We start from the raw sequence: 12,663 nt of genomic DNA on the forward strand, positions 1-12,663 counted from the left end.
AAAATCTCTGTGTAGACGTTTGGCCTTGGGCTGTAGCCTGAGCTCTGGGACCCTCCATTCTTGTTCCAGAGCTCAGGCTCCAGCCAGAGCCAGAACACAGAATTTTTCAGCCCCGAGCCCAAGTCAGCTGACCTAGGCCAGCCATGACTATGTCACAGGTCTTCTATCCCTGTGTAGATGTACTCTCAGAGACTTTCTAAATAGATCTAGATGTATTATTGCCTGCTATGGGTTCACTGGGGTTATACCTCCCTAAGAATGATTGCACACTCTGCTAGATGACAGTATACATCTGTAGCTCTACTTAAAGACATTCCAGTTGCTGAAATCTGCAGGGTTGCAATATGGTCCTCGTTGCACATGTTTTCCAACCACTATGTCTTAATTCATGCAGCAAGATCAGATGTGGCAGTAGGCAATGCAATTCTTTCTTCGGTGGTGGACTGTGTTCTAAAATTCCCACCTCCTTAAATCGTTACTGCAAGGGAGTCACCTTAAATGGAACACTGTGCAAACCCCACACTGGACAAAAAGGGGTTAAGGAACTACTCTGGGCTCAGCCAGCCCTGCCCCACCACATCTGTAGCAAATGCTCCAACTGGAAGAGGAGTTAAAAGGCAGGGAAGTAGCTCACTTGGTGGCAGACCAGGAAAGAGAGCAGACGTGCAACGTGCAGTGGAGAAGGGCTGAGACAACGGCCTAATTTTTCCCCACAACAATTGCCCAGAGCTCCCCCCCTGATGGAAGGGAGGGCCTGCTACAGAGACCGCCTGAGAGGAAGCATTCCCCTCTCCCTCTTGTACAAACTCTGGACTTTGGTAATCCATTTTGTTTGGTTTGGACTACCCCTGCAGGGGAAAGCCCTAGGACTGAGCTGGCCCAGGAGGGTGGGCCATACTGCAGGAGGAGACAGTTGCCACCCAAGAGAGGAAGAGAGCTGCTATGCTACACGCTGCCACCAGGAGGTGTCTTGGGGTGAGCAGGCACCCTTCACACCATCTTAACCCAGATGGCGACTTTTGGACAATTGCAAGGGAGGAGATAGGATGTGGCCCAGGGAGGGCAGTCTTAAGCAACCCCCTGACTGTTAGATTACTGATAGCCCTCAAACTGGGTCAGAGCCCAGTGGAGTGAGAGGGTCCTGGCTCCCCTACCAACAACCCTCTTGTAAGTCAGAGGCCTAAGCTATGACCAGTACGTGGCGTTACCCTACCAACCAACCCCTGAGCAAGGACCGTCACAAGCACCCACAGGGCACTGCTCGAAGGGGAAGGAGAGGTTACTCACCTTGTGTAGGTACTGCAATTCTTCCAGATGTGTGTCCTTGCGGGTGCTCCATTACCTGACCTCTTCCCCTCTGCTTCAGAACGGCCTCTGTGGGCTCTGCAGCAGAGGGGGAATGGAGGTCCCTATATATATAGTCTTGGTAAAGGGCATGAGGATGTGTAGGGCATGTGAGCGGGCAGAACAGCCACTGCTACCAAAACTCTCCAGTCAAAGGTTGGGTGCCTGTGCACCTAAAGTGGAGCACCCACAGGTGGACACATCTTGAAGAACTGCAGTTACTGCACAAGGTGAGTAACCTTTCCTTCCCCTGTACCTTTGCTCCTAATTTTATTCTAACTGCTGGCTTGGATTTTTCTTTAATGATAAAATGAAGGAAAAATATAAAAACATTTAATGCTGTTGAGCTCTTTGCATATAGACATTGTCATCTCTGAGATTAGTGTGGATATTAAAAATAATAATAGTGCTGTACACTTACATAGCTTCTGTCATTTGCAAATGTCCATGCTTGCCAAGATAGATAGCTCCTGTTATTCCCATTTTACAGACAGGAAAATAGAGACACAGGAGGGCAAAGTGATTTGTCTGAGGTGATACAAGCTAGTGGCAAAGCTGGGAATAGATTCCCAGTTCTCTGCTCTAACCACTTCACAATGCTACCTCCTTGTATATTGGATTATACACATAGGATACATTTGAATTATTTAAGTTTTAAGTAGAGGGAGGAGGAAATCCCCTTTAGAAACAGGAGGACGAGATTCGTATTTGGTTTTTCAAGGGAAGGGAAGAAAAATTGACTGAGCAAGTGCAGACTCAGTTTTCGGCTTAGATTCTTCTCCGCTCTTGTTTCGATCTGCACTTTAATAATGATTTCTTTGTTTACAGCGTCCGGCCTCTCCTCCTCTCCATCTACCCCAACACAAGTGACCAAGCAGCCGCCATTTCCTCTTGAATCCTATAAACATGAACCTGAGAGACTAGAAACCCGGATTCACTCTTCTCCTCCGGACACAGGGCAGAGGTTTACTCTGCCTCCACCCCAAAATGCAGCCAAGCCTCCCACGGTGATGCCAACTCCCTGTGCTACCTCAAAAACAGTAAGTGGAGTATTTTGTTCAGAGTTTTCAATAGGGAGAGACCTGTGTGTGTTAGTATTTTTAATGGGTAACAACTGTGCATGCATAATGTGGGGCAGGTTGTGTGTAGTTGTACCCCTTTACATCAGGGATGACCCAAGACTTCACCATGTTCCGTAGACAATATGTCATCTTTAATCTGAAGTAAACTATGCAGTGGTTATGGGCCCTAACATCTACATTTTGATCTGAAGTGCCAGGTCAGGGAAGGGTAAAGTTGTTCAGGTCGCATGTTTTTTCTCCCAAGCCAACCTCTGAAATGGAGCTAGCAGAAAAGGAGAGTTTACATAATTTTCCTGCTGGTCAGTCATTTGGGGAAGAACCAACCACCACTTCAAGCAGAAACTCTAACATAGTATCAGCTGCAGGGTTTGAGGTCCAGCTGGGCTCCCCCTAAGGCCTGACCTGAGTGGGAGAACCTTCCTGTAATGGCACCAGTCCCCAGCAGGTTGTCTTCCCCGACTCCAGCAAAATGAGAGAAGAAGAGTACAACCGCCAGGGGACATGGGCAGCTCCCAGGTGTAGAGACTCCCTGGCAACATGTCAGCAGACTGCATATTACAGTAGCCATCAATGCATCTGGCTACTTCATTGTTGTACCTGAAAGGCTGGTTGTGGGTTTTTCCGACTTCACAGCATATTTCAGTAACACACACATTGCAAAACTTCAAAACTTCCCATACAATAATAGCACATACAATCCAACAGGATATTAATGTTCAACAGATCAAGACTTTTAGAACGATACCTTACAAGTCATACTTTGTACAAAACATATTATAATCATATCACCATGGTAAATATGGGAGTGCCAGGGTGTTGCTTTGGAGTGCAGAGTATCACAATGACATTGTAAAGTGTTGTCATCGGTTGGTATATTTTGGTTTTGGATGCATCTATACAAATGAAAGGTTGGGAGGAATGTAAATATTTAGGGCCTGATTCCCCTTTGCTTTTCACCTTGTGTCATCATTTGTACCTGTGCAGAGTGGGTGTAAAATGCTGCCATTCTGATTTAGTAATCTTCACTTTGCCCCCATATAAAAGATGGCAAAAGATGCAAAGCAGTGGGGAATCAGATCCTTTATGTTTAATTTTCAAAAGATGTCTTTAAAACCTATTAAATCCTTGATAAGATCTACTGAGAGGACAAAGTGTTGGGAGAATGTGACTCACCTTCAATAGCTTGGAGATGATTATGAGACTGATAGATTTGGGATTCTTGTGTCTTTTAATGACTGAATAGTTCACACTTTTCTCAGTAGTGCAGGTCCACAGCATTGCTCACAAGTCTGACCACAGTAGAGGAACAACATTAATTTATGAGCATTGCATGCATACACTTTGTTGTCTTCATTCTTCCTGACTTTCTCTTCTGTTGTGGGGTAATAAAACATTTGTGTTCATAAAGCACATACCATAAACAAGTCCCTAAAAGCCTTGCTGCTTATTAAGGCAGTTTTTTCTCTGGTTAATGATTTTTTTAAATCCCCTCTATAGATTATACGATAAATGATTCATGCTAACAGCTGTGGAATGCCTCTAGGTGCACAGTTTTGTCAATCAAAGGGAGGCTTGCTTGCAGACATGGCAACCTGTCTCAAACATCACTTAAAAGATGAAATCATGTTTCTTTCAGAAACTTTTTATGTACTAGTCTTACAAGTAACACCTAAAACTACTGTAACTAAAAGAATTTAGAAAAAAGTCTCTATTAATTTACTTTGCGAGTCTGTTTTCCTCTGTGTAGTCAGTTATTTAGGCCCCAGTCATTCAAATATTTATGCACATGCTTAATTTTAAGCATGAGTAGTTCCATTTTATTTATTAATTATTATCATTATTATTATTTGTATTGTGGTAGCACGTAGGAGCCCCAGTCACAAACTGGGATCCACTGTTCTAGGCTCTGTACAAACACACAACAGCAGGGGGACTAGGGGAAGGTGTAGAACCAGTAGCTAGAGAACTAATTTTAACTTGCCTTTTAGGACTGGCTAGATTTCAAGTTGTTTCTGTCCCCATACAGAACTGGCCTTTGGTATGCCTTGGAGTATGGCATTGAAGGGGTAAAAATCTGCTAGAGCAAAAGAGAAAGCGGGAAGGGAAAAAGTAATACTATTTATTTCCCTGCTGATATAATCTCAAAATTTCCTGTTGTGAAGAGCACTTCGAAGGATAGAATATTATCTAGAGCCTTAGATTTTGGAGAGAGGACAAAAAGGTAGGAGGCAGCTCTTGACAGCGAGTAGGGAAGCGTACCTCTTCAGAGCAGATAATCCGAATACTACACACCAATCCAAGTAATTAACCCCTCACCGAATGGACGTCCAGGTTAATTACTATGTGACACATCTCTGCATTGGTATTTGTGGGCATTACTTCTAAAATTTTAGGTATTCATGAATATGCATACCATATTCTTTTAATAATGTATGTATGTTTGTGTCTGTGGGGCCAGAGTGTTGTAATGAGGAATTTAGCTGATAAGAGATCAAAGTTGTAAGCAAAGATTAGCATGCGCTACACTTAATGGGCCAAGTGCAACTTGATTTTTCAGTGTACAGTTCATGAGACAGTTTGTACTTGGACCTCGTGTTGTTTGGACTATGTGACCTTCAGGCGGTAAGTGGTGAATGATAACTTATTCTTCTTTAATGTGAAATTACTAACTGTGATTGGAATGCAAAGAGGTTGTAAATGTAATTGTGAACATATTTCCCTGTTTCTACTTTGCCCGTTTTGAAATGGAAATTAATACCCTGAGCTTAATGTTGCTGTTCTCCTTTTTATTCCCTCCTCATCCCTTCCTCTGCAGTGTTAGGGGCTGATGTGATGAAAGGGCCAGTGTTCCATTTATCACAAAAATGTACATGTTTGCAGAGGACATCACTCCCCAGCCCATTTCAGGGCCTTGTCCTCCCCTTCATGAGAATAAATCATGCGGAGGAAAGAGAACTCCCTGTTTTTCAACATGTGGCGCTTCCTTTGAATTCTCCTATTGGAGAGAGCAGGGTTTGTGCCTCCTGCCCCTCCCAAAAGAAGCCACGGGTGCTGCATCCTTAACGGCAGGATCTCCAGGAGACAAGAGCATCTGCAAAAATGCCCCTTGCCTCCTCTGTGCCCTCTGGTTCTATAACCTCCCACCAGTCTCTGTAAACATGTCTTTTGGTCTTGCATTGGGCACCCCTCCTCTTACACTGTGGTTATTTGCTGGCACCCATCTAAAGGGGACACCTCAGCAAGGAAGGGAAGCCTTAGCCTAGAGCCCTGCAATGGGACTGGGGTCCCGCAGAACCTGCTGCCGTAATAGCGGGAGTGAGATGGGTGCAGGATTAAAAATAGTCCCACACAGGGCTCTACCTTAGCCTCAGCTTTGGGCTGTTTTACCCTGCAGGTGTTACTCCTGGAGGAATTCTGTGCCACTGCACGTGCGCAGAATGTCTGTCCCCTGCAGATTTCTTTGTTTCCCTGCAGAAAAATGACTTTCTGATGGGGAAGCAAAGGGAAGCCACAAAAGCGGTTATGCGACCCTCCCCAACAGTATGTTTCTGGTGCCCAGGGCAGCTGGCAGAGAGGAAAATTGCTGTGGGGTGGGGGCAGGACTGGGGAAGACATGGCTGGTGGCTCCTACCCTGCACCGGGCTCAGCTTCTAGTCCCGGCTGGGCTCGGGAGGACGGGACTTCCTCTTCCCCTGCACTGCATCCAGATCAGACCCACCCCCAGATTTTTCCCCCGGCTGTAGGAAGCTCTACAAACTCCTCCCACCCCTCCCAGCACTTCCTGCACCCATCACTCCTCAATTGCAGGGTGAGGGATCACTGTACAGGGAGCTGCCCCCCTATCTGTCCAACTCTTGTGCATCCACATCCCCTCATATCCAGACCTTCCCTCTGAGCCTGACCCCCCAACACACCCAGAATCCCCCTCGACGAGCCCCACTCCCCCTGCACGTGGACAACCCTGACGAGCCACCTGCACCTGGATCCCCACACTACTGAGCCCCACTCCCCCTGCACCTGGATCCCAACCCCACTCCCCCAGCATCTGGACCCCCCCACTAAGCCCCCCATACCCAGACTCCCTGCCAAACTCTATCCCCCTGACACCTAGACCCACTGAGCCCCAACCACCTTCACCTGGACCCCCCTGCTGAGTCCCATTACCGTTGCACCCAAAACCCTCCAATAAGCCCCTGTGCATCCAGATCCCCCACTGAGCCGCTCACACCCAGATTGCCCCACACTGAACCCTCTCAACCCACACCTGGGTCCCCCCACACTAATCCCCTCCACACTTGGATCCTGCCTTGCTGAGCCTGCCTGCCCACACCTGGTGCACCTGGCATGGAGGGGCAGGCTCTGTCCTTGCACTGTGTCAAGGTTGGATGCAGCCTCACTGCTGAGTCTGTGTCCCTGGGGGGAGGGAGAACTGCACAGTGATCTGCCACCTCTGTGCAGCCAGTGGGCTGTGCTGCCCAATGCCATGCTGGAACCGCCACATTTATTTGACAAGTAAAATTGGCAGAATTTTAAAATAATGTGCGCATAATTTTTAATGTTTTGGTGCAGAATGCCCTCAGTAGTAAGGTGTAGGGAGAATCTGGAGGAGCCTAGTCCACATCTGGTTTACCCATTCCAAATTCACAGCCCTCCAAGAGAGGAAGGAGAAGGGGAATGTGCCACAGAGATGGAACTGTACCCTCCTCCACACCTAGATATGAACGGGAGTATGGGGCTTCAGTGACTACCTGGCTCTTTAACAGTGGCACTTCTCTCCAGGGCTTTTAATGCTGCTCCTTAGCCAAAGTGTAGTAAACTCACAAACACAGCTGTTCACCTGTTTTGCATAAGGAATGATTACATCACACTCTTCTGTAGGCAGGGAGCCTGGGAACCAGGCTATGCACAGCAGGTCCCTCAATTTGGCGCTCTCTCTAAAAGCAGTGCCACACATCAAAGCCCCATAATCAGGCTGCTTTATTGTAGAGATTTAACTTTTCTGAAGAGAACTGGAACTGACCTATGAATCTGAAGTTGTCTTACAAAAGCCTCATGGCTGGGGGAAAGGGAGTCTGTTCTTTCACTATACAGAGATTCAGAATTTCAGCATTCAGGTGATTTAAGGCAATATATTAGTGTGCCAAGACATTACTGTGACTCAGCATTGATTTATACTGCTGTAAACTGATAACAGAAATTAGAGATGAAAGGATTTAATAATTATCTAGTCTGTTACCTGCTAGTGCAGGAGTCTTTCCTGCAATACGTTTCCTAAAACGGTTATAGCCAGTCTAGTTTTAAATGCCTCAGATTATGTGGTGACCACTGCTTACTTCTCTGTGCAAGATTATTACACAGCCTAATGGATCTCAGTGGGCCCTAACAGGCCATCCTTATTTAAACTGAACTGCCAGTGAAAGAGTTGCAGTCCATGTGAAAGTTGTCGTTAGTTAAAAGCTGGTGTATACGTTCATTTATCTGACAGTAGTCCATGATTGGTATTTCATAAATTGGTTACCAAACCCAATAAATAAATAGCTTTTTAAAAAGAGTATATATAGTTGGCTATCTGACAATTAAGTGGGGGTATTAACATTTATCTACGAGTATCTGAAACGTTTAAATATCAGTGACCTGATTCTTCTCTCCTTTGAGTAAGTGTGTATCGCTGATAACTCCATTGAATTCAATGGAGTCATAGTGGGGTCAGATTTGTGTGAGGGGAGAATCAAACCCAGTGGTGAAGGGGAATATTTAACAGGGCGAGGGGGCTATAACTAGGAGCAGTGGGATGAAAATAAGAAAAATATAGGCTGAATATTAGGAAAAAATGTGCTAACATTGGGCTGTACCATTCCAGCTATACCTCTTTCTTAAAAAACTACTTACTTGGTTTCGAAAATAATATCTACAATCATACCATCATGAAATATAGTTTTATCGATGTAGTTATACACTAGTTTCTAATAGCATTCACAGCCACAGCAATCAGTCTTCTGATCCTGTAGGGAAATAACATTCCATAAAGGCACACTCTCTGCCCCAAGGAAATCAGAGTGCATACGTAAGATACTGTCTCCTCCCCTCCGCAGCCATACATCTAATTTGACCAGCTACCTGAGGATTCCCTCAATGTACGGACTTTCCAGGTGGCATAAAGCCAGCATGGTAGCTCCTAATATGCTTATCCCTTCTGGCCCCAGATTTAGGAAACATAGCCAGGGAAAATGGGGGTGTAGCTGGGATTTTGCTAAAACCAGCCAATCCTCATCTACTGTAATGTCCTCCTTGGGATTGTGGACAGCTGATGCGGTTTAGAACAGAACAGCTTTAAGTCTGCTTCATATTGCACTTCGGGACCAGTTTCATTGACCTAGAATCAGGAAGTCATAGAGACGGCTTAAAGCCAAACTACCTTTAACATCCTGTTTTCTGCACTATGCCATTCACTGAAAGGCAGTCCTAAGGATCTGGCTCCCCGAAATACCTTTATATTATTGGAGTGAATAATAGTGTCTAGGATGATGAATAAAGATTGATGGTCTGGATAGATGTCATTATACATGGATTGTGCTGTTCCTTTCTCATGGCTCAGTTTTCCTCTAGGTATTGTGTGACTTTTGTTTTTCATGTAATATTTGTTCCATTATTTTGCTAGGGAGTTAGAACTACTTCTTCAAGTAGATGCAGCTGTGTATTCCACTTAGATGTGTGTGCACCCAGTGTGCTGGAGTCAGAAAAGTTTGCCTAGCAGTACCCACAGGAGGCGGTGCGCACACCATGTCGCCGCAGCCCCTCCACTGACTATGTGAGGCAGCACTGCCTCGACCACTCAGTTCCTTCTTACTGCTCAGGGCTGGAGTTGGAGCTTCATGTGGTTCTTAATCTCACAATCGCTCTCTCTCTTTACTGACTGCTCTAGGTGTATATAGGTAGTTAGTACCCTTAGTATTAGTTAGATTTAGTTAAGTATTTCCCTGGTGATGCCCTCACTAGTGTTCAAACATTGTTTAGGGAAGTCAGGGACTCCATACTGTCAACTCCATTTCCAGCTCTGGGGCATCCGTGGAGTCCGGTACTGATGAGGGTGATGCCAGCACCAGATGTGTTGATGCAGGTGGCATATCAAGCAGCAACTGACCTTCTCTGCCTCTCCATCCCGACCTCTGTCCTTGATTTTACCAGGGCTATGTCGTTTACAGCCCTGCTATATGGACGGGCTGCTGAATCTTCGGGTCCATATTCACTGCATCCTGATGTTTCCCTGACACAGACCACAGAAGTGGGGTTGGTGCCAGGCTGACCACAAGGGGCCTCCTCGGCACCTGTAAACTCCTCAACACTGCTTCATTTTGCTCCACCAACATTACCCTGGCAACAATCTCTGCCCTTCACTTTGGCACCATCAGCTGCATCGGTGCTGCCACCAACTACAAGACAGACGCTTCTCCTGGCACTGGAACCAATGGAGATGCATTCAGTGCTAGGGGTACTGTTTTCACCATCGGTGCCAGTCCCTCCCTTGTTTTGGGTGGTGGATCAGTTGTTCACACCTTCAGGGCTAGCTCCACACTTAGCCCTAAAATCCCAGGACTCTTTGGCATTGAGGTCAGGATCCTCCTGCTCTCCAGTGCCTGGCCTACACTGGGGGCTGTGACGGATCCCCGGGGTGAAACCTGGAATAGTGGGGAGGCTGTGCCCTTAACTGTCCTCCCTGGGCTGTCTCTTACGATGCTGTACTAGTGAGAAGCAGCAAACCCCTCCAGGTGCTGTGATCACTCAGCCTACAACATACAGGGACACACCCACTTAAGTTGCATGAATGCTCTCTAAGTCACTCATTAACTATACAGAAGGAGACACCAGTAAATCCCCCCAGGCCCCAGACTTGCACCCCAGAAATGTACAGTCTTACACTGCTTAAGACCTTCTCTTGAACAATGCAAGCTCATTAATTAGTTCACCATTTCATCAAAAGATAGTGGACATGTACTAGCCTTTGTAATCTGAGCAGATTCCCCAAGGATTTTAGACAAACTAACTGGAAAGGATAAAATATTAAAATAAGTTTAACAACTACAGAAAGATAGATTTTAAGTGATTATAAATGTTAGGCATAGAGGTCAGAGTTGGTTACATAAGAAAGAAAAGGTAAAATTTCAGTCTAAATTCTAAACTCTGTACTGGGGAAGATTTGAATCTAGCTGTTTTTCTCACCCTATTAGGCATTATAAGCAGCTCACAGTTCTTAGTATACAGGCTGAATTCCCATTCTTTTTGCCTTTAGAGTATTTGGGGAGGAGAGAGGCTGATGTCACAGTCTCCAATTTATACCCCCAATCCATGTACATGGAAAGATACTGTCTCAAACATGGAGTCAGGGATTACATGTTCTACGTGCCCTGCTGAGTCACTGGGTTAAGCAATCCCCATTGTGTGGAGCTCTAGCAACTCTCTCTCATTGAATTGTTTTTCTCTCTCTCTTGTTTACAGTTCCCCTGCTGGTCAATGGCCAGTAATGGTCGTTTATCACCCGTCTGGCTGCAGGTCACCTCTTTTGTTGGAACTGGAGTGCTGGCTGTGGGTGTCTCCCACATATTTCCATAACAACCATATAGCAAAATCTCATAACTCCATATACAATGATGATATACACATTTTGACAGAAAAATGAGTTTCAGCAAATCATGATTTTTCATATGATACCTTACAAGATAAGCTTTTGTACAAAATGTCACAACCATATATAAATGATGAATATGGGGGTTACAGGGTGCTACTTTGAGGTACAGTGTGTCATGTGGCCCATTCTTGGAGCATCATTGGTACCAGGATTGGTACTCATCTCATGGTCGGGATGGGGGCCGGTGGCTTGGCGCCTACTGGCTACCAATGCCCTATGCTTATGCCTAGTGGTCTCCATGGAATCCGTGGGGTGTTCCTCGATCACAGAGGTCATACTCCTCATCGCATTCCAAGGTGAGATCACTGGTTAGGTTGTTGACTGGGGCCATCATCCCATCACAGGTTTAGGCATCAGTGAGCCTTCACCTTGTGGAGCCTTTGGAGGCATCCCATCCAGGTCCGCCACTCTAGGAATGGGCTCTGGCTCTGGCACAGTTAACCACTTCCTCTTTGTCCCCAGACAATTCAGCAGTGCTTGGGTCTTCTCTCCTTCCGCACCTGAGAACTATCAGGAACTTTTGTGGTGTGTGGTTGCTTTTACTTGGTCATTCAGGCATAGCTCCTGCAGGAGAATACCCATCAGTTATTGGACATCCTGTAACAGTCTGCCCTGGGAGAGTGGCCCTCTCTATTAACAGTGCACTCCTGGAAGTTCTTTGGAGCATGCTCTTGAATGCCATCTGTTGCAAAGTATTTAGAGAAACAGTGCTTTATACTGGTGCAAGGATTTGAGGGCTTTTACTCCCACCCAGCCCCTAATTCCCTGATCATAACTTTGGTGAATGACAGAGGTTGGCAGTACAGATTTTAGTCCACCCCTAAGCTGAAGGACTCTAAGAGGTTGGGCTTAGTGAGTAAAAAGACCTATACCTCCTTGTCCCTGAAAATGCAGATTTCAGGCATTGTTGTCCAAATATGACTTTGTGAATTGAGGCAGCTATGTGTAAGTTTACAGTTCAGCTGCCTGAAGCCTCCACGAAGGAATTTTGGGTGTTCATCACTGAAGGCTGGTTGGTGACCAAGACATCATTATAGTCCATGCTAGATGTCATGGATACTTTGGCCTGAGTGATGACCTCAGCGGTGACCTTGAGAAGAGAGTTCTGGCTGCACTGCTCCCAGCAGGCTATAGAGGACTCGCCCTTTGACAGCTGGCTGCTCTTTATAGACAAAACTCTGCTCTTCTTCAAGGATTCAAGGGCCTACCTTGTGTTCCTTGGGAATGTATACACTAGCCGTGCAATGGCACCATTAGAGTGCTCAGCAACAGCAAGAATACCACCCACAACACCCGTTTTGACAGTCTTCCCCTTCCTCAAAACAGCAGGACTACTATGGGTGGCGGGTGAACCCCTGCTTTGGGGAGGCTAGCCCACCGGTCCAGGCCCCGCCCCCTCACACACCAGAGTCCCGACCCCCTCCCCCCACAGAAGCCCTGAGGGAGCTCCCCCTTTCCCCCCGCAACTGGAGGAGCCCTGGCCCGCCCACCCCAGCCACACCAGGCTGAGCTGCAGGCCCACCATCCCTGACATGTCAGGCAGGCAGCATCAGC

General features: G+C 46.4%; 1 protein-coding gene across 4 annotated transcripts in view; it reads left to right on the plus strand.

Annotated features, from left to right (window-relative positions):
• The window catches only part of PRKAG2 (protein kinase AMP-activated non-catalytic subunit gamma 2), a 388,793-nt gene that overhangs the window by 249,341 nt on the left and 126,789 nt on the right, over positions 1–12,663 (plus strand). For all 4 annotated transcript variants that reach the window (XR_013344970.1, XM_077808400.1, XM_077808398.1 and 1 more), the window contains exon 4: positions 2,173–2,384. Coding sequence is in view for 3 of the 4 variants with exons in the window: in XM_077808400.1 (XP_077664526.1) it covers positions 2,173–2,384 (212 nt within the window). In the remaining variant the exon portion in view is untranslated. The remainder of the gene's footprint in view (positions 1–2,172; positions 2,385–12,663) is intronic.

Source organism: Eretmochelys imbricata, chromosome 2, assembly GCF_965152235.1.
Source record: "Eretmochelys imbricata isolate rEreImb1 chromosome 2, rEreImb1.hap1, whole genome shotgun sequence".
Classification (NCBI taxonomy): domain Eukaryota; kingdom Metazoa; phylum Chordata; order Testudines; family Cheloniidae; genus Eretmochelys; species Eretmochelys imbricata.